Consider the following 22,679-nt stretch of genomic DNA (forward strand, 5'->3'; position numbering starts at 1 on the left):
ACTGCATACAGTTTTGGAATAAGATTCTTTTCATGAATATGAAACAGAGTTTTGGGGTCAGCATCCTACTGCCAATTACAGGCTTTTGTGTAGTTGGAATAAAAAAGAAATAAAAAGTGTGCCCCTGACATTCAACTGTCACATTTATTCAATTGAAAAAGCAGTCACTGTTATGGTACATGCACTAGTACAGGGAAATGTATCTCAACATTGGGTTCAGGGGATCGTATCCTGCCTAGATACCCTCTGTTTTATAAATGTGCCATCAAATACTTTGGTTTAGCTAATTCAGTAATGGAGAAACTAGTGCCTAGTCAGTTCTGCCTAATAAGGGGAGATACTAGAAAAGGGATCATGGTTACAGACTAGTAGTGTCCAACCTTCACTGGTTCATGGGCAATAATATGGAGCAAGTATTATCTTGCATGTAGCAGCATATGTTGCTCTCTATGTTGCCCTCAATTTTAAGTTTCTAATTTTCTGGGTTGTGAGCAATGGCAGAGGATCTTGCAGGAACCATACTGCCTATGAACATGGGTTGAGGACCACTGTTTTAGACTGATGTTGTTTACCTCTGGTTAACACAGGTCCATCTGTATGTGCAATTAACATGCCTGACTTTTCAGCACTGAAAATTCAGATTCATTAAACTGGTCTCCCACATGCATTAAACCATGTGCCTGTTAGGAACAAATTTGCTCCTGATGGGAGCAGTTGCCTAGGGCTGCTCCTGCCCTGCTCTGCCCCCCTGCAGCAGCCAGGGGGATCTCCAGGGTCCCCTGGGTGACATCCATAGGCTGGCAAGGGGCATGAGGGCTGGTCCTGACCGCTACAGGGTGAGGGAAAGCTGTCTTGGCTGTGGGGCAGCTGCCTGCCCATGGAGATTGGGATGGATCCCAATCCCTACAAGACTATGACATCACAGTTAGGGCGGCTAGGAGCTGGAACCAACTTCCTAGGGAAGTGGTGCTGGCTCCTACCCTGGGGGTCTTTAAGAAGAGGCTTGATGCCTACCTGGCTGGACTCATCTGAGTCCAGTCTTTTCTCCCGCTCAGGCGGGGGGTCGGACTTGAAGATCTACAAGGTCCTATCCGACCCTACTTCTATGATTCTATGATTCTATGATGACTGGGATTGCTGTCCCAGATGCCAGGCAGCTGCCGCCCAGCCATGTGGAGATCAGGACCTGTCCCAATGTCCACGAGGCAGGGAGAGCTGTCTCAGCTGCTGGGCAGCTGCCTCCCAGCCATGTGGAGATAGGGACCTGGCAGGCGGTGTGCTGCTGAGCTGGGACAGCTCTCCCTGCCCCCTTGCTGCTTGCTGCTTTGGTGCATTAGGCTAATAGACTGCACAATAATTGCCACACAAATGTAGATGGTGATGCTTTATTGGGCATTAGATTAGTTTAATGTGCAGCAAAATGTTTTGTGTAGACACACTCACTATCTTCCAATGAAATATATAGGTAGAGCCTGTCATATACCAGACTTTTGGGAGAGGACTCTTTTGGATAAAGATTACAGGTGAATTCTACAAAGGAAATTTGTGCTGCTTTGAACTAAATGTGACTATGAAATCTCTGGGATCCACTGTGCAAAAACATGAGCTTCGTGTTTCCCCAAACCAGACTTTTCCTTGAACCTCTTCTTCATCAGTCCTAATGGAAGTTTGAGTATCAAAGTAGAAACTATAGCAATCATATTGTGGAGTTACTCATATGTCCAACACTTCTACTTTAATAAGAGGAAAGATGTTTCTCTTCTCTTTCCTTATTTCTGGCAGGGAGCTTGTTGTGTATTACAAAATATTGATATGGTAAAAGAGCTGATAACACAATTACATGTATAACAATAATGACACTGTCCTATCAATACAGCAGAGAGGTAGTTAGCTGCGTTAGCCTGAAGTCAGGACTGTTGATTTATAATAATATCAAATATATGAGACTAACTTCATTTTTTTGGTAACATATTACTTGCCCTTTCTAAATAGAAAACAACAAAATAACATCCATCACTACACCACAATTTCATCTGAAACTGCAGAGGTAAAACAAAGACAGTACACCCATGTGGTCAGAAGGCTTATGTGCAACAAATCATTTTGGAAACACCTGCAAATAGTTTCTCAGTACAGTTTATCAAGAAAATATTACGGGGATCCAAAATCAGCACTGATTCTCAATGTATACCGAAGAATGATTTAAACTAAATTACTGCCAGTGGGGTAACTGAAAATTAGATTATCTAATGCACTGGATTTTATTTATTTATTTTATATATATATACTTTAAAAAAATAATATTTTTTTTTAAAATAAGAAACACTCTTGCACTGAGAGAAGGGTAGATTAGATAATCTAATTTCTAATAGGTCCTTTGTGATGTGGCTTTATGATGAATTTCATGGGCTCACGGAATTCTAACAATTATTTAAATATCTGCTATTTACCATTTGTCAACATAACTTTGGTCCTTTCTGTGTGGAATACTTACCTTAATTTTTCTTGGGCATAACCATTTGTATTGCAATGTAGTCATAATTGGGTTTGAGTATGAAATTAATTTAATTCTTACTGTTTCCCATAACTCTGCTACCATGGGACACTAATATAAATGTCTTTTAAGGTACTGGGTAGGATTTATTTATTGCTTAATGGTTAGGCACTAATCCATGCTATTTATTAACCCATAATATTCATGATTTTAAGCAGCATAATCCATTGAGAATAAACAACTATAATTTGTATTTGTTAGTCATAAGCCTCACAAGGTTAAATTAAATATACCCATCCATTATCAACAGTCAGACATGCTTAAAGTATGCCAATAGGTCCTGATCCATTGTCAATTTAAATCAATATAAAGATTCCTAGGCCAGGGACAGAAGTTACACATAAACTGGTTTAAGAGAGCAAAAACTGATTTAAACCTTCAGTGCACATAAACCAGTTTCAAAATAGCTGAAACTAGTTTAAGAGAAACCTGGTTGAATGTAGTATCAGAATTAACTGATTTGGGTCAAACTGGTTTATGAAACTTCTATCCCAGAATCCTACCTAGTTCAAGTTTAATCACAGTCCCCCAGCATCCCAGCATGCTTTTCAGGCCTGGGCTGGGCTGGGCTGTCTGCTCCAGAGAGCAGGGCTGGGCTCGCTCCTCTGCTCCCTAGCTGGAGCAGGGGCAGCTGGCTTACTGCCCCCACCCCCCAGGCAAACCCCGGCTGGGGTCTGGGGAAAGGGAGGGGGGTTAAACTCATCCTCTCTCAAGTATGGAGTTGCCCTGCCCTGCTCTGCTAAACTTTGTGCTGGCTGCAACTGTGGACTACAAATCCCAGAGGCACCTGGAAGCAGGAAGAGGAAGTAACAAGCAATCTTGTGGAGTCCTGCTGCTCTGATGCTGGACTGCAAATCCCAGAGACTTTGGGGGCAGCAGGAAGAGGAAGTGAATACACCTCCTAGGTTGTGTTTACAGTTTTTGCTTTATAATTTTTCAGAGAAAGAACTATTCTTGTTCAAACTTTTATGAATTCAATGCTACTACCCCCCTCCCAGCAGGGAGTGGGGGAAGCCTTGGAGGTGTCTCTGTTCCCTCCACTTTGGCAGTGGCTGATAGCTGTGCTCTAGCACCCCTCAGCTTCTGGCTTGAGCCACTGCAGGCATGTGACTGCATTTCCTGAATCAAAAGTGAATGTCTGTTCATTTGCTTATCAGTTCAAACTCTGCAGTTTTGACTAACCTACAAAGATGGAATCAATTTAGCCTTGGACTTTTTGACTCTATACTTGGCCCTAGTCCTTCAATAAGAAATGAAATTATACCAATAAATACTTAAATAAATAGGCACCTCCTTTACTCAGTGTTCCTGACTGCACTCTTTATACATGTTCCTGATTGTATTCTTTATACTGTGTAACTCCTTGGTTTCAGTGGAACTACAATGACATAAAACCAATATAATACAAAGGAACAGCAGGCTCAATATATCTGTTCCAGGGTACCTTTGAGCCTTACACGAGGGGAAAAAATGCTTGTATACATCTTTGAACCATAAAATGATTACATCTATGCAATAGAGAACTGGATTTTATTATACCTCATATACTAGCCAGAAAACTATCAGGAAAATCCCTCAGAACATTCATTTTTGGTTATGATGTTAGAGGCAGAAAGAGCACAGCTTGATTTTCCTACAACATGCAGAGCTTGTGGTGCTAGGAGCTAGCAAAATCATCTTTTGATTTGTAAATGGAGACAATCATGGATGAAAGTAATTCAGAGGATGTTTGGAACCTCATGATATCTTTTACAGCCTTTTTCTGGCTAAAACTACACTTAAAAGCTTCTGCTTCAAGGTCTGTTTGAGCAATAGCATGCTTCTTCCACACACAAGATAATCAAGTAATAAAAATGAAAAAAAATACTTTACATTCAATAGTTTTAGCTGTCTTATCTAAGCCGTTTGTCCATGATGGTATCTATAGCACAATGCTTTCTGTGTTTAACACTGTATATACAAATCCTTAAAAGAAACACTGAAGTTAGATTCTATCTCCCGTGACCTTCTCCAAAAAAGTCACTGAGCTGCTTTAGAGACCTTCTTACCCCCTCCACCCCTCAAGTTCCCATTTTATAATATTAGCCTTTTGATAGCCTTTTGATAACTCAGTTTATAATATTAGCCTTTTGATAGCCAGGAGTGATGCAAATATCCACAACAGATAATGATCACTATTTCCCACATAGACTGAAAACAGTTTTTTAAACTCACCTACCGCTGCATACAAGCAGACATGAGTAACATGACAAGCTTGAAACTAACACCCACTGGCAGGGACCCAATCTCTGCATAACTCACATTGGACAGTTTGAATGAATAAACAAAGGTCTGCCAACAGAGTACATTTCTTTCATTATTTTTAGTGTGTTCTCTTATCCTATCCCACATATATTGGAGATGGGCAGATTAATCAGGAAATACTTGCCAATCAGGAAGTAGTTTGAGGTACCCTAAGCCTCCAGATTTTTGTTTTTTGGGAGGAAAACATACCTAAAAATGCATTTAACTAATATCAGATGGAGGGTGTGGCAAACAAAACACTGAATATTCATTCATGTCAACTTTACTGTCTTTGGTCAGGTCTGCACTAGAAACTTTGGCCAACAGAACAATACTGATTATGGGAGTGATTTTTGGGCAGTATTTCTGTGTGGGCCAAAGCTCTTGCTTAGGTGCATTTACACCTTTTGTAAAAGAGTTTTTGCTTGTATAGCTTCTTTTTGCTTGCAGAAATGATACAATGTATACTGGCAAATTCATTTTTTACTGATATAAGTTCTGTCTCCATAACGAGAGTTTTGCCAGTATTGCTATCCTTTCTCAAAGGAAAGACTATTCAGTCACTTCATCAGCGCATCCCAAATATTTGCATCTAGTTCAAACCAGAGGAAAGCATAAACTCTGGTATAATCTGAATGTTTAAAAATAAGGTATAGTTAGGAAACTGAATAAATACATACACATCTATTTGTAGGCTTTTATGCAATATATTCTATCTTATGACTTCTATATGTGATAGAACAGTTGCACTTGTATGAAAATAGTGGCCAGCACTGAACTAAAAGGTTTGTATGAAAAAATGTTCTGATTTATTCAGTAACATTTCTGTTTGTTTAATACAGTAGAACCCAGATAGTTCATGAAGGTCGGGGTTTGTGAATCAACTAGGATTCAGACAGAGCCATAGCTAACAACTGTGCAGAATCACCCAGGTGCTCAAGCTAATTGCTCTGACTGTCAGAGGTTCCATTTCTCCAATCAGCTGCTCAGGACCACTGGTGAGTTCCAGCTGAGTGGAGAAGTGTAACAGGGGGCCTGCTCGGGGCCAATCCAACTATGGCCCGCCCACCTGGACTAACTGCCCATGTTCTCGCCTGCCATGCCTTGTTGTTAATTAGTTAAATAGGTGTTAATAAGTGGGAGGCTGCCCATATCCTACCCTGATGACAGGGGGCACTATCTCCCCTATAGCACAGCCCAAGCCTTGCAGATGGCAGCTATCATTCTTATTGTCACCAGCCCCCACACTGGGCCCCAGAATCCTACTGTTGAACCCCCCCCGACGTCCTCTTAACAGGTGGTCTCCTCCGCCTTCATACCGGGCAACATAGCTCCCTGAGCTGCTTCTCCTTTGGGTGTGATCCCCCCACTGGGTATAACCATTTTACAGATGAGGGACTAAAGCACAGAGAAAGTAAGAACCAGATATTTAAGAGTGTTTAGTGAGATTTTGAAAAGCACATAGGTGCCTAACTCCAGTGGGTGTCTAGGTAATTTTGAAGCACCTAACTACTTTTTAAATCTTCCCTTAGTAATTTATCCAAGGTTACACACACAGTGAGCATGTCTACATGAGATGTTATGGCAGAGGCAGGCAATTATTTTGGGTGGAGGGCTGCTTACTGAGTTTTGGCAAGCCATTGAGGGCCACATGACAGGCAGCCGGCAGCAGATAAATATTAATTTTCTGAATTTTGGAGCTAAGAATGATAAAATCTCAGGGATACTAGAGGTTGCAGGCTCTGAGATGAGAGTCAGTTCACACAAGAAGAGTAAATGTAAGGAAACTGTTAACTGGAAACAACAGGAGCAGCAGCAAACCCCAGCAGGAAAACATAGTTATTACCAGCTACAACCTTAGCTAATAGCAGCAATATAATTCTAAAGGTGACCATTTGGAGAATCTAAGTACAGTGTATGAATTCTGTTTCTTATTATCAACTTTATGTACGTACCTGAATCAAAACAAACTGCATTTGATTATAAGCTCTTCTTACTTTCTTTTGACTTCCATTTAAAGCTGAAATTCAGAGGGCTGGCATGACAGGGTTAACAATGGAAGACTGTTAAATCCTAACATGTTTCTTTTCCAATTCAGGTTCCACAGGTCGATAAGCCGGCTATTTCCTAGAAGAACTTGCCTGCCTAGATGCACTAATCCAGTCAAATGATCATTTGATAGGTAGATGATTTTGAGGCTGATGATTTTGAGTCACTGGACAAAGAGACTAGAAGTCCATAAAAAGCTCAGAGCAGCTTGCTCTCTCCAAATTGAACAGGAAGATAACCATATGTAACCCTGGTGGTATGCGGGAAGTACCCCCTCTTTAAATGGAAGGGATGTTAGTGGGAGTGTGTATGCTGTGGGGAGCATGGCTGTCTAGCTATAGGCCAGCTTACCTCCTTCCTTTCAGAGCAGAGCAGACTCAGCGTCACAGTGAATCTTAACTATGTACATGTTTAATCTTACACATTAATTAATAACTTACAGCCATAAACTTATATACATGAATATATATACATATAAATGCTGTTAACAGATATAAATTCACACAAACAAAAAGGCTCTAATTAACCCCAAACTCAAGCATAGGCCTATCTTCTGGCCTTCTGATTAGTCTGCAACCAGGCAGTGATGGATCAATAGTTAAACATATACAACAAGGTTACATCAAATAAACATATGTACCTAAAGATAACCATTATAAACCAATGACAGGAAATACCTGACAATGATAGGACAATATATAAATATATATAATGAGGTTATATCAAACAGAACACACCTACATAAAATAATCAGTGCAATAAATACCAACACAGGGTAGCTTATACTCTTCTTCTAATACAAAGTAAAAGCACAGAATTACAACAGGAATCCCAGCAGCTTGGCTCTGCTCCTTGAAGATGGCAGCAGCGCAGGGTGGTGATGGTGCAGTGCTGGCCTCGCCTCCCCCATCATATCCCCTCCATCCCTGCCATCATACTCGATGGGCAATTTGCTAAATGATGCCATCATTTAGCAAATTGCCCATCAAGTATGATGGCAGGGATGGAGCAGGGTGGGGTGGGGAGGGGGGTGAGGCTAGCGCTGCACTACCACAGGCCTCCAAAGAGCAGGGCCCAGGGTGGGGAGAGGGGGAGAGGCAGTGGCAGTGGAGGCGGTGGCAGTGTGGAGAGCTGGTGGAGGGGATGGCGGGGCAAGCTCCCCTGCCTTACTCCTGAGAGGCAGTGGCAACGTGGGGTGCTGGGTGGTGGCTCTCCACTCCCACCCCCATCATTCTTGATGGGCAATTCACTAGTACTACAATAAGTCCTACAAGCCAACTACCTGATTATGAGGACTGCAAGTTTAAAAATGCATTATTTGATGGTCTTAATGCCCTAATTAAAACAACATTAGGGTTACTTGATACTGTTGTTACCCCATACCCGCAGCTTAGGGAAGCTATCATTTCAGCTGGAAAGATGGTGAGGGATGCTCAATACCAATCTAAAAAGGAGAAATGGAAGTGGGGGTGGGGAGATGGAACCAGCTCAGTCCATTGCATTTGGTAATTATGGGCCTAATTGGAATGGTGGACTATGGGCTGGTAGAGGCAGAGGAAATTGGAGAAATTGGGGAAACTGAGGGGGAGTAATAAGACACAGTTATCGTCCTTTATGGGAACCCAATAAGGTGGAAGGTGAGAGTCTCATTCAAAATGAAATTTGGAAGAGATTATTGGCAGCAGCGGAATCACAAGAAAAATAGCATGGTTGGCCCACTAGTGAATTGCTTAAAGTTTGGGTCAAAATCCAGAGAACAGCATAATTGGCTTCTGGGGTGACCCCACAACCAGTAGCTCCAGTCCAGCCCCAACAGAACAATATGGATGCCCCAATCTCCCGTGGTCTCCTAAATTTATATCTGAGTCATGTTTTGACCATTAGGGAAGACCTGTTAATTGGGCTGCTGTGGGGACCTGGTTTTCTGTAATTGATTTAGATAACACATTCTTGGCAATTCCCTGACACCCAGATTCATGGTATAAATTTGCTTTTAGTTTTAAGGGACAACAGTATTGTTTTACCCACATGCTTCAAGGCTTCCATTATGCTTCTGCCATTTGCTACGCTCATGTAATGCACATGTGGGACCAAGTACCTGATCAATATCAACCCGCGGTAATTTCTTATGGGGATGACATCCTAATTCATGGGCCCACTCAAGAATTTGTTCATGAAGTCACAACGGCAGTACTACAAATTATTCAAAACACAGGGTTTAAAGTTACCAGGCAAAAAGTCCAGTTAGTTCAACCAGAAGTAAAGTATTTGGGAATTGTTTTGTGACAACATGGGCAAACTCCTGATGCACAGCGGGTAGAAGTAATTGGAAAATTGCCAGCCCCTACTGATACCCATTCGTTAAGAGCCCTTTTGGGTACCCTAAATTTCTCTCAGGACTTTATTAAGATGTCTGTTGAGAAGTCATGGCCTTTATGGAAATTATTGAAAAAAAATCATCAGTGGGAATGGGGCCCAGAACAAGCAGAAGCCCTAAAAATCCTTAAGGAGAATTTGGCTAAAGCTCCCACCTTGGTGTATCCTGAAATGGGAATCCCTTTTGTTATTCATTTGGCTACCAGAGAGGCAGCTATGGGGGCTACTCTATTACAAAGACAAGAAGGAACATTAAGTGTAACTGTTTATGCACCTAAGACTTTAAGCTGTCCTAATCAAAATTTCACCCGCTGTGCGAAGAAATGTCTAGCATTAATTTGGGCCAGGGAACATTGGGAGTATATCATTGGAAGTAGTCAGACTGTAGTTCAGACTACTCACTCCCCCCTGAAGTAAACTGCATCTGGAAAACTTCAGGATGAGACAGTCTCAAGTTCTAGGTTGACTCAGTGGACTGTGGCATTGATGAATAAAGGCGTTACATTCCAAAAGGACAAATGGTTAGCCCCAACTCCTTATGGCCTAATAGTTAAGGGAGAGGACCTGAGTGTCTGTTGCCAGAATACCAACGTATTAAATGGTGAGTAAAAGAAGGTAGACTTTTTCAAAAAGTAGATTTAGGGAAAATACAAGTGCGGTTGGTAGATGGGTCCAGCCACTATCAGAAGGGAAAAGTGAAACCAGGTTTTGGAGCTGTCTGAGCAAACAATGGGCAAGACATTGCTGAAGCCACTTGTCCTCATTCAGCACAAGCAGCTAAAATAGCTGCCATTTCACAGGTTTTTCAACAAGAAGGGTTAGAGTAAAATGTAGCTATTTTTACTGATTCTGACTGGGTTACTAAAGCTATGGTAACCTAGCTGCCTATTTGGGCAGCAGGGGATTTTTGTACTGCTGGTCACCCATGCCACAGGTGGCAGGAAATATATGGCTTTGTAAAACAAGGAACTGAGTAAACCCAGGTCACTCATACAAAAGGCCATCAAAGGGGGGACTCTCCAGAAAGCTGTTGGAACAATAGGGCTGATGGCTTGGCTAAGCAGGCAGCTTTAATAAGAAAAGGTTAATGTAATCATTATTCTGGCACCAGCAAAGGAACCTAATTTAACCCCTGATTTGGCAACAATCCAGGAGGAGGATAAAGAGATTCAAAACCTAAGGGATTTAGGGCAGGATAAAAGAGGAAAATATATAATATGTGAACAAGAGGGAGTAATTTGGGTGCAGCATAAGGAAAACTGAAAGAAAGTGGGTAGTGACAAAAACTGTTAGAACAAATTCAATTCAATTTACGCACGGCAACAAGGTCATTTGGGATACAAAAATACCTTAAACAAAATTAAAGAAAAGGTGTGGTGGCTCAATAAGGATGTGCAAAATTGGTGTAATAACTGCTTGCCATGTGCTTTGGTAAATGCAGATTCCCAAATTCAAAAGGGTCCTATCATGCATCAATGAATTGAGGGGCCCTGGGCTAGGATTCAAATGGATTATATTGTGCCCTTACCCATGATGGCTATGGGAAACAAGTATTGTCTCGTTGTTAGTGATCCATTCACAAAATGGACAGAAGCTATTCCAACTAAAACTGAGATGGCACAAGTTACTGCTGTTCAATTGTTTAATATAGTTTTCTCCCAGTGGGGACTCCCCAAACAAACTGATTCAGATCAAGGTTCTCATTTTACAGGAAAGGTTAGGTAAGAACTTTGTAAAATATTAGGAATTAAACAAAAATTTCATATTGCTAGTCATCCTCAATTCTTGGGACAGGCTGAACAGTCAAATTGAACTCTGAAGGATTCTCTTCTAGGACTGTGCAAAGCTTTGGGTGCTGATTTGATTTGGAGGCGATTCGGTGGCTGAATCTCTGAATCCAAATCAAATCAGGGGACCAATAAAAATGTCTGAATTGATTCGAAGCTCTCCAAATCAATTCAGAAAAGGTTTGGAGAACTTTGATGATTTGGGCAGTCCCTGTCTGCTGCAGCAGGGAGCTGGAGCTGATCTTGGAGCTGGTAAGTAGGGGGCTTGGGTGGGGAGGGGACCATGGGAGGGACCTGCCATTCCCCATTCCCTGTCTGCTCCCTTAGCCCCCTGACCTCTGCCCACTCCCTTAGCCCCCCCATGGCTGCCCTGCCTGCCCCAGCTCCTGGCCCTTTAAAAAAAAACCCCTATTCACCAGGTGCTGCCGGACAGGGGAGTGAACACCACTGCCCCCACTGTGTGGGGAGCTCTGCCATGACCTCCCCTGGTTCCCCCCAACCCCCGCATGGCTGCCCCACCTTCCCCAGCTCCAGCACTTTAAGAAAAAAACACCAAACCCCCCATGGACTCACCAGCTGCTGCAGCAGCCTCGGGGCTTTGGGGGGCTCGTGCAGAGCCCCCCACATAGCATGGGACAGCGTGGGGCAGCAGGGATCACGCCCTGCCAGGCAGGAACCAGTGATTCCGGGGTTTTTTTGTACATTGATGTGATAACCCCTCCATGGAGGGGTTATCAAAGTGGGCACTTGTTGGGACCCAGAAGTGTTTGGGCCTGGGTTTTTAACTCTCGCATTAAGCATGAGTCTGAGCGTGCTTTGCTGCAGATGTAACCTTGGCTTTAATCAGTGTCAACTTAGCAATTGCACCTTACATAGGGTCACTTTGAGCATGATTTGTTCTTGGCAAAGAAGAGTAAGTCAAGATAGTCAAGATGACCAAAATGAAAACAAAAAGTTGGCCAACAAAAATAAGGAAATTTGCCTTGGGAAAAGAGGAAAAATCACCAGTGAGACTGACTTCCACCTAAAAATAAGTAGAGTACCTAAAGCTGGAAAATTCTAATCAAAATCAATCAGATAGGATAAGCAGAACTGGGCTTAATAATATGCATTGTAAGGAAGGCTTAAGCTAATTATATGATAAAAATGCAGTAACAATAAAGTATAGGAGAAAACAAGACCTTGCATTTCAGAGCGCCTCCTGAAGAGATCCTGACAGCAATCCAAGAAGATTCTTCCCTGCATGGAAACCAGATGTAGGAGCCAGGAGCCCCCCAACAAGACTTCATGGTTTGATCACTCAGTATCACTGAGTTAGTTGTACCTTGGGGTGGTGAGCATGTTGTATTGCTTTTGACTTACTGTAGCATTAAACCTTTAATGACTGCAGGCTTAATAAATGTGTTATTGGTTAAGAAGTAACTGTCTCCTGGTCTTGGAATTAATACCTGGCACAAGGCTCAAATCAATGTTACTGAACATAATGTCAGGGACAGTGCTGAAGCCTACCCAGTGACCAAGGACAGCGTAAAAGAATACAGGCCTATATGCGTGGGTCCGAACACACTAGCCTGGTGAATATCATCCATGGGGAGCTTGATTAGGGTTGTGAAACCACATTTGCAATTTCATGAGTTCTAGATCCATCTGCTGAAATAAACAAAAGGAGGTGGAGCATGGGATTGGAAGACAGGGCCAAATTAAGCAACTTCCAAAGGCCATATCATTTGTATGCCATCCCTACTCATTCTAATGGTCTTCTTCCTTCCAAACTGTTTTTCAAACATTTTTATTCCATATTTCATAAATTTACTTTCTATTCTATTAACTGGATTTAAAAGCAAATCTTACATTAACCATATCAAGTTTCTTTTTCATATGAAAGGTAATATTCAACCTCAGGCACTCCTGTTAAAGCTACTAAGTCCTTCTTTTGTACTGATGTCTAGCTGAATGCAAGCAGCCAAATACCAGTTTTAAACATTCAAATTCCAGTGTGAGTGTGTGCACACACACTGTCAAAGATCATATATGAGGGTAACTTAATATTTTAAAGGATAATCACACTCCCAGATGTTGATGACAGTGACCATAGGTTAAATGATAAAACTGCTCCTTAAGAAAACATTGATCCTGAAGTCACCAAAATGCCAGAATGTCTACTTACTCATTTCCCTCTTCATCTGAGTGTTCCTCATCAGATGAATATCTGGGTGGCTGGCATTCAGTTGCCCATCTTGCCTGTTGCTCCTCCTGTGCTGCTTTTAGTGCATTCTTCCTCTCCAGTGATTCTTTGTGAAGCAAGTAGAAGTATCCCCGACCCTGCTTCACAGAATTTATCAAATGCCTGCCAAAAATTACAAACAGAAGAACATCAAAGAAAATCAAACCCCACATACTGTACAAAAGCTAAATGTAAACCAGTGTTGTGCTAAGGTCTATTTTCACTCTGAGAGACAATTTGCTTCCTTTACTTATTCCTAGGAGTTATGTGAGCGCATTGAGAGATTACATTTCTCTGTGTTTGACAACCAAACAGAAAGGATTGAAAATTTGTCCCATAGTTAAAAATTAATAGCCTACAGCAATAACTTGGTAGTTTCAACTCTAAATATTGGTAAATTGTGTAAAGCAAGTAAACAAACAAAGCTTTGGGGTGGTTGTGACAGGACAGGGCCCCAGAGGTGACATCCCCTGGTGGTCAAATGGTATGGGGTATGTGAAATGGGCCCTACTCGATTTGGATTTGGCCCAAATCAGGGACAGTGATTCGATCTGTTGATTTGGATCACTGTCCCTGATTTGATTTGGACACAGGCACAGCTTTAAAATTTTTTTCTACATACCATGAGGTAGCAGGCGCAGCTTGTGATCACTACAGTGCTGGGGCACCTGAAGCGTCCCACAGGCTCTCCAGCATGGGAGGCAGCTAACCCAGAAGTGGACTGGAAGTACTTCCGATCTACTTCCGAGTCTGCCAGGGAGTGTGCTGGGGGCCCCCCCGCCGCGCCCCTCTGACCCAGCGATTGGCTGCAGGGGGAGCCCGGGTGCTCCCCGCCAGACCCAGGAGGCACCAGTCGCTGAGCTAGGGGGAAATGGGGGCGCCCCCCTGCGTGCTCCCATGTGGAGCAGCAAGTGTACTGGAAGTGCTTCTGGTCCACTTCTGGGTCTGCTGCTGAGCATGCTGGGGAGTACCCCATGCTTCTGTGGGACACTCCATGTGCCCCAGCAAGGCAGTGTTCAAAGGCCCTGCTACCTAGAGGTACATAGAAAAATCATTTAAAGCTGTATCTATGCCCAAATTGCTGAATCTGTCTGACTTGACTCGGAGAGATTAAAAGGTTCTCTGGTTAGTCAGAGATTTGGTCCTGAATTGGGCTGAATCTCCACCAGATAGAATCAGGGAGTGAAGCTTTGCACAGCCCTACCAAATGGCTACCCTCCCTTTGCTCTTTCCTGCCATGCCTTGGTATACTTAATAGATTTGGGAGGGAGGTTGCCCGAGAGTCTTAGAATAAGTCTTGGCCTGTCTTCTGGTTAGCGGATTCCTCTTGGATCCCACTTATCCCAATCTATTCTTGGGCTAGATGGGCCCTCCTGGCCTGAACATGCCCTGCAGTACACCAGATGCCTTATGAGCTATTCACAGCATCCGACCTCCCCTACAGCCATGCCCACATCTCTCAGATGTTATGCATCATTATTCAAGTGGGATAGAATAATTGAGACAAACTGAAGATGTGAGACACGCACTGTATGACCATCTCATGGCACACAAACATCTGATGTCATGCTGGAGCTTCCTCACCAGCACCCAATCTCTGAATGCCATACCCAAGGAGACAAAACTACAGATGTGGAATGAAACGCTGAAGAGAAAAAATACCTGACAATGAAAAAATGGACATTTCAATGGCCATGTCCTTGCAACCAGGGGCTGATGAACCAGGGCAAAGGTGGCGATGACTTAACCACCTACATACTGGAGTTGGATGCTCCAAGAAACTAATAAAGCGGGGCTACACCATTGGTTCAACCACTCGTGACTCCAGCAGACAGTCCCAGACTATGTAATACCTGCTGCAATGCCCGCTGCTTTAAGGCGCATGTACAACAAAAGATCTTGCAAAGTGCAATAAGCAAATACAACCATGTGTAACAAAATGTAACAAAATGTGGCGTAGAGATATGAGAAGAAGATAATTCAAGTGGTATACTTGTTCCCAAAACCACCAAACCACCTTCAGCTTTTCTTTCCTTGTTGGGGTTTTGACCTTCCTGGCTTCTGCCCCAAAATTCTCCCTTCTGGGCAGCTGGCCCCTGGCTCCTGTCTACCCCTTCTGGGCCAATTTCACCCTTGCTGAGGTATGGGCCCTTGACCCTGGCTCTTGCCTCTCTCCAGCAATGGCTAAGCCCTCTTGGGCTATGGGTCCCTAACCCTAGTGCTTGCCCATCCTGGGCTAGGAGTTCACCCCTCTTGAGCTATGAGTCCTGGACCCTGGTTCTTGCCTCTCCTGGGCTACGGTAACACCCCTCATGGACTTTGGGCCCCTGGCCCTGGTTCTTACCCCTGTAGGGAAATACTGAGGTCTCTGGCTTCTGTTTCTGCCCTGCTAGGGCTTAAGGCCCACTGTCCCAGTCAGTACCCTGACCCTGACCCCTGGCAGGGCTCAAGGCGGTCATGTGCCCCTCAGACACTAATGGGGCCTCCCAACCATCTGTACAGTCCCAGGCCTGGTCCACCAGTGTAATATTAGAAAAGGGCAAGCAACTGCTTAACACACTCCTTTTCCTTTGGACAAAAAACCATCAACAAATGAAAAACACACTACCACTTTAAGTGGAAACATCACCTCCCTCCCTCCCTCAGCAAGCTTTCCATTCTTTGCTACACTTGGGACTGCAAGTAGAGTCAAAGTAGTTTAGCCACATCCACAGTCCTCTCAATGCAGGGCTCCTTCCCAGGTAGCCCCTCCAGCAACAGCCATCACTTCCATCTCTCTCTCTCTCTCTCTCTCTCTCTCTCTCTTGCAAATAAATAAATAAATAAAAATAACTTGATAATTGGTGGTGATAAAAGATAACTATAGTATAGTGTGTGTGTATGTGTGTAGATATATATATATTTATATTTATATAGAGAGTGAGGAGAGAGAGAGACAGAGAGGTGGAGCACCAGTGGGTTGCTCACCATTAAGGGAAGTTGCAAGCTTTGTGGGAGCTTGTTGGCTGAGCAGCAGGGAAAACTGTCCCCAGGAAAATTTTGACAGGGAAAGGCATGTGTCAGAGCACTCATGGTGCTCTGCCACTTTAAGAACTGGGCCAGGCAGCAGACAGGTGCAGGCCAGTCCTGATGAGCACCCATCTTAAGACACAGGCCAGCAGGGCTGGAGGCAACAGTTGCTGCCTGGTGCTGAGGAAGAAACATCTCTTGGTGGAGCTGCTGCTTCAGAAACAGCACAGAGGTAAGGGCAGGAGCTATGGGGCAGCTTAGAGGCTCCTGGTCCTGGGCATGACTTAAAACTGCATCCTGCCAGGATAGGGAGGCCTGATGGTCCTGCCAGTGGTGAGGCAGGGCCAGCAAATGCCAGGTTTGAGGGCCATCCCATTGAAAAGCGGGTTGGGGTGCCTTAACCCCTGCCCTCACCCTTTGGTGGGTTACTAGTAACATCAGAGGGATTTAGGGCCAGGTATGTCTATGTAGGACACTTGAGACTGATGGGGCACAAGGCCCAAAGTGGGTAGTGGGGCCAGGCATGCCCATGTGGGGCACCTGAGGCCATTTGGGGTGCAAGACCCCAGTAAGAGGGAGATGGGGGGAGGGAGGGCAGGCATACCCATGGGTGGCACCAGAGACCTTTAAGGTATAAAACCCTGGGGAGAGGAGGAGAGTTGTCGGCCAGGCATGCTGACAAGGGGCACCTGAGCCTGTGGGGGTGTTCTGCTCTGGATGCCAGAGAAGGGGGCAGAGTATTGAGTTGAGGCCCTGTGAGAGAGGGGACTCAAGTTGAGGTCGTGTTAACTTGAGGGGCTAAATTTGGTCCAGGTAAGCTTTTGGGGGCCTGAGGCCACAGATGGGCCTGAGGTCAACTGGAGGGCAGCAGAGGAGAAGCTGCAGAGAAATAAGGGGACGAATCAGCAGCCCTGTATGGAGAGCAGGTGGGGGGAGTTATCTGGCTATGAGACAGGGGCAGATTGTGCAGTATTTTGCAAACCACCCAGTATTTGCTTGAACGAGGGTAGCAGGAGATGCCCAAAAGGCCTTGTGCTTGCTGGCCAGGCAGTAAAGTGTATCAAGCCCAAGGGGCCTCCGGGTTAGGGCAGGGTGTGTGTGGCCCCAGGCAAAAGGAGGGGCGGTACGAATGAGGCCCAGCAAGGGCAGCATGAGAGAGACTGTGAGAGAGGCGGTGGAGTGTGAGGGGCCTCAGTGAGAGGGAGGTGATATGAGTGTGGCCCATAACAGGGCAGGTTGTGAGAGGACTAATACAGCAATGAGTTGGGCCTGGTCTTAGGCTGGAGCTTTACACAGTTGTTAGAAACATCTGCAAGGCATGGGACATGTAGGGGAAGGTAGGAGTGTGTACTAAAAGACCTAGACACCAGGTCCCAGAATGGACAGCCTCCCACCTAATTAAGACTGTAATTACTTAACAGCAAAGCGTGGCAGACAAAATAGGAAGGCATCATGCTCAGAGGCAGAGGGAGACCAGCACTGTGGCAAAGCTGGGAACTCCCCAGCCAGCCACAGTGCTGATCTCTCTCTGCCTCTGGGCACACCGCCTGCCTATCTTGTCTGCCACACCTTGCTGTTAAGTAATTACAATCTTAATTAGGCTGGAGGCTGTCCATTCTGGGCCCTGGTGTCTCATTGTTGCTCTCTTTGGAGGGCTAACCTCTGAACAGTTTCTGCCAGTCCCCTGTCTTCTATATGATAGTCACCATCTCTTGCCCATTATCTTCTACCTACTTCCTGTAGTACTAGCAAGACCCATCTCTCACCAGAGCTCTTTTTCTTTCAGGTTCCAGGGCTAGACTACTTGCCCTGAGTCAGGCTCTGGTTTATCTTTCTTCCAGGGTCTGTCCCTTTCTGGTCAGGTGACTTCCCTGAATTGGCTACAGGTGTTTTTTTAATTGGGCTTGCTGGCTTCACCCATGGCAGCTTACTGCTCTTGCCTGGCTGCTACAGTAGTGTCTAATTTCCCATGCACAGCTCTCTCCAGTTGTATATTGCAGAGCAGTTACCTCCGTAACTCACAGCTTACAGGCCCCTGAGGCCTGTTTCTTTGAGGCTCCTAACAAATAGCCGTCTCCTATCTGAGGTTCTGCCTGCAGTTGTTCCCCTTTCTTAAGGTAACAGGAGCCCTAGGCTCTTGTTACAATAGTACAAAATGTCAGCTGAAATGTATGTGATTTTTTTTTTTTATTTATTTTTTTTAAGCGTGAAAACTAAAATACAGTGTTTTCTCTTCCTCTAAAATATTGAGTGTTGTGGGTAAAGTGAGGAAACCAAGTAATGTTTCCTAGTAGTTCATTAAATGAATGCGTCTCCAAATGTGTATGCCTCTAAGATGGAGGAAGAGGACTAAAGAGGAAAGTGAAACTAAATCTGACAGCATGTCTGACTGAAAGATGATGTGAAATCTAGGGAATAAATGAAAAATATTAAATGGACTGCAGAAGTTACAAGGAAAAAAAGGAGATTATTACAGACAGCTAGGCTGACCTATTGTAATAACTGCCTTGAACATACATCCTCAGGACTCACAGAGAACGTTAGCTGTTGAAACTCTGCATCTGATTTTTACACTTTTGGGTAAGAAATGTAAGTTGCTAAACTACATTATTAAGACAATACCTATGTCTTGTTTTTGGTTGAGCTTTTAGCCAGCCAGGATATACTGTAGATATACTGAGCCTGATTCTCCACCATGTGTTACTTTTAAGTGGGGTTCAATAGGAGGATTCTGGGGCCTATTGTGGGAGCCGGTGATTAAAGGAACATTGAGATGCCATCTGCAAGGCTTGGGCTGCAGTGTAGGGGAGGAATGGAGCTGCAGATAGCGCCCCCTGGCATTAGGGCAGTAAATGGGCAGCCTCCTGCTTAATTAACATCCATTAATTAATTATACCAACAAGGCGTGGTAGATGAGAACACAGGCAGTTGGACCAGGAACAGGTGGGCAGGCCACTCTGAGAATGGCCCCCGTTACAAAGCGCTAACACCCAACATTAAGAACTGAGAGAGATTTATGCCATTAGTCAGTCCTGGTGTCTCACAGTCAGATCAACATTAGTTTAATATTAAATATGTTGAACTCAGCATGGCTTTGCCTGTTCCTAAGGTAAAGTTACCTCTTGCTTAATTATACCTTACAGCATCTTATTTGCCACTAGGCCACTTACTATCTTAACTTGATTGTCACAAGCTGACAAGTACTGCCCTGAAGCCACCTGATAGTTGCTAAATTCCACTTTCTGTCACTGGGCTTCATTGTCAGTAACAGGAAGGTTGTCAATGAAGCCTGTCAGTGACTGGGAGACAACAGACAAGGGCATTACAGTAAGAAGAAAAAGAGAGGAAGTCATAATGCACTCCCTGTAAGATGACGACAAAGACAGAAAAGAGAAGGTACACTGTGGCAGTGAAATGAATAAGGCATAAGATTATTCTGCAGCCTTTGATTAAAATGTTGACTAGTAAGTGGCAGCTGATCCAAGTCAGACAAGAGCAACCGCCCTCTGGCTTAGGGCATATTCTCCTAAATTAATGTGTTGCTGAGTTTTGGATTGTCATCAGGCAATATTGATTATTTCAGTGCAGATTTATGCTGAAACTAGGCCAGGTTTATTTTACTGGGAAGCAATAACCATCTTTTCTTATCTGAGATGCATTAAAGTATATGAAGGTCATATAGGTAGCGAATAGCAGGTGTTAATTCATTAGTTCTCAAGGAGAATCATTCCCTCCTTACCTGCCTGTCATTTTGATAAACTACTTGTGGATGTTAACTTTTGCCTTTTTCTTTAGTCCAGCAAATGCAAACACAAGTCACTCTACAGAGAGACACTTCTCTGGTAGACCTTTCAGTACTGTTTCAGGAAAAAAAATAAGAGTGCTGCTGTAAAAAAGTCATGACCCTATTAAGAAACACTGTGTTTTAGGAAATTGCAAAGCTTTTGGAACAAAATCAGGCTTGTTAATTGTTCTTTAGGATTTTGTATTAGAGTTCACTCTTGACATATAAAATGTTTAATAACAAACTTCTGTTTCATTCTCAGGTGCTTTTCCTATAGTTTTCTTTCATCACCATCAATTATCAAGATCTTTGTATGTAAATATATGCTTTCCCCCCCTTCATACTGTTTCTCCCACTCTTTGTAAGGATTTGTTTGAAAACCCTTTGAAATTAAAGGCTTTGTCATGGTTTACAAACCCATAACAGCAGACAGTGAGATTATTAAATGAATTAATGCAAACTGATAAAGAGAGATCATTATAAAATAGGAAGATTGTCTTACACACAAAAAGAGCTTCCATAGTCAACGACATTAGGGAAAGAGATAAGAAGTGGTAGGGATTTAGTATAATATTTTACCATTTACCAAGCTTATTAATTAGCTTTTATTTTGTATGCCAAAATCTGTGATCATTTGAACAAAGCTACAGGAGCAGCTACACATTCTTTATTGTGGGACTTAGGGGAAGTCCCAGTCTCAAAAATGGAGTTCTCTGTAACTTCCAAATACTACTACAGAAATAAAATACTGGAAAAAAAAATCACAACAGCATATATAAACTACAACAGCTGCCTAATTAACCAATGGACAGTCATAGTACCAGAGATGTTAATTTTTGTGCCTGGCAGGAACAAGCTTAAACATATACTGACTTCTGCTGTGACTGGGGGAAAAGCATAACAAACTCTAACCTGGAGTATACAGGTAATTAAAACCCACAATACAGAAATGTTTTTCAAAATACTTTGCTGCAATGGTACAACAAATACTTCTGCATTTAAATTCTGGCATCAGAATGCCCAATTTATACAATAACTTAATAAATTTAGCCTGGCTGCCAAATTGACAAGTAGGTAAGAATCATTCATTAAAATGCAAATGCAATCGAGATGAAATTTCGAATACATTTATTACAGTAATTGAGCTTCAGTCAACTGTAGTCACAACACACTTTTTCAACTGCCTTTTAGACGAAAAGATGTGTCTTATTTTTTGTAAGCTAATATCTTTGTCAGCAAGAAAATTAAAATAGTTTTCTGAGTTCTAATAATTTGCAATGGAATGCTTCAGGTTTCTTTATAGGAATATATTATTATAGATAAAGGTCAACCTCATATACAAAAGAATAGTCTAGTAGCATACTGCACATATAGCAAATTGATTGTGAACATATTTTCAGTGCTTAGTACAACTTCATGCTTATTAAATTACTCTTTAAATCCTTTATGGACTCTGGGTCATCAGTTAATTGTAATGCAGCTCCATAAAAGTATTGCTGAGTTGAGCTTTTAACTTCAAGATTAAAGATTCCTGATGCATTTCTTTGCATTAGGAGTGACTCACACAAAATTGAAGATTTCCATTAATCTGTTTATCTTGATCATAAATCAGGTTTTGGGATGACATTATGAACCTGTCACAATAACAGTGGAAACTTTGTTATCACTGTCAAGCCAAACCACATATTTACCAACATATTTACATTTAATTTAAATATATTAGGCCACTTAACTTCAAAGGAATGATATCAGTGAGGTATTTGACCCCATAAATCAAATTTTACCAAGTTCACTGACACCTGAACATCTACCGTATGTAAACATAATTCATTATGAATAATTTACAAAAGAAACAAGGTGTGCCAATGGCACTTGAGTGGCCAGATCCTCACTTGGGTGGTAAAACTGTTGTAGCTCTCTTGACTGCAAAGGAGCTATCCTATCCAACAGACCAGACCTTCTGGGAGAGCTGCACAGCTGAGTAATGGAAGAAGGTGACCACCAGAACCAGGGCTGCTTGGGCTAGCGTGGAGGTGGCTCCCCAGGTGCAACTGGGGAACAGATTCAAGGCCTTAGCAGCCTTCAAGGAGAAGGTCAAAGGAGATGCCTCTGGGGGGGATGGTGCCACTCTACACATAGCACAGTCCAAACAGGGACAGAACACCATGAGAAAGAAATGCCGAGTCCTTGTCATTGGAGACTCCATCCTGAGCGGAACGGAGGGTCCCATCTGCCGATCCGACTCCATGGCATGCGAGGTCTCCTGTCTACCTGGTGCTCAGATCCAGGATGTTACAGGCATGATCCCAAAACTCATTCGACCCTCGGACCAGCACCCCATGGTCCTAATCCATGTGGGAACAAATGTCGCTGCAGGGAACAGTCCATACCACATCATAAAGGACAAAGAGGCTCTGGGAGCCAAGCTCAAGGAGATGGGGGTGCAGGTGGTATTCTCTTCTATTCTCCTGGTAAGTAATTCTGGATGGCACCATGAGGCCTGCATCAGAGTGGTCAACCGGTGGCTCTGGAGTTGGTGCTGCCAGGAAGGCCTTGGGTTCCTTGACAACGACCCACATTTTAGTGCGGGGGGCATGCTCGAGTGGAATGGGC

The 22,679-nt window shown here is 43.4% G+C and overlaps 1 protein-coding gene across 2 annotated transcripts in view; it reads right to left on the reverse strand.

The window, feature by feature from the left end:
- CCDC60 (coiled-coil domain containing 60) overlaps nt 1–22,679 on the reverse strand; it is a 148,362-nt gene that overhangs the window by 33,921 nt on the left and 91,762 nt on the right. For both annotated transcript variants that reach the window (XM_019539247.1, XM_019539246.1), the window contains exon 4: nt 13,217–13,396. In XM_019539247.1, coding sequence (XP_019394792.1) covers nt 13,217–13,396 — 180 coding nt within the window. The remainder of the gene's footprint in view (nt 1–13,216; nt 13,397–22,679) is intronic.

Source organism: Crocodylus porosus, unplaced genomic scaffold (assembly GCF_001723895.1).
Source record: "Crocodylus porosus isolate Cpor-Errol unplaced genomic scaffold, CroPor_comp1, whole genome shotgun sequence".
In the NCBI taxonomy this organism is placed as follows: Eukaryota; Metazoa; Chordata; order Crocodylia; family Crocodylidae; genus Crocodylus; species Crocodylus porosus.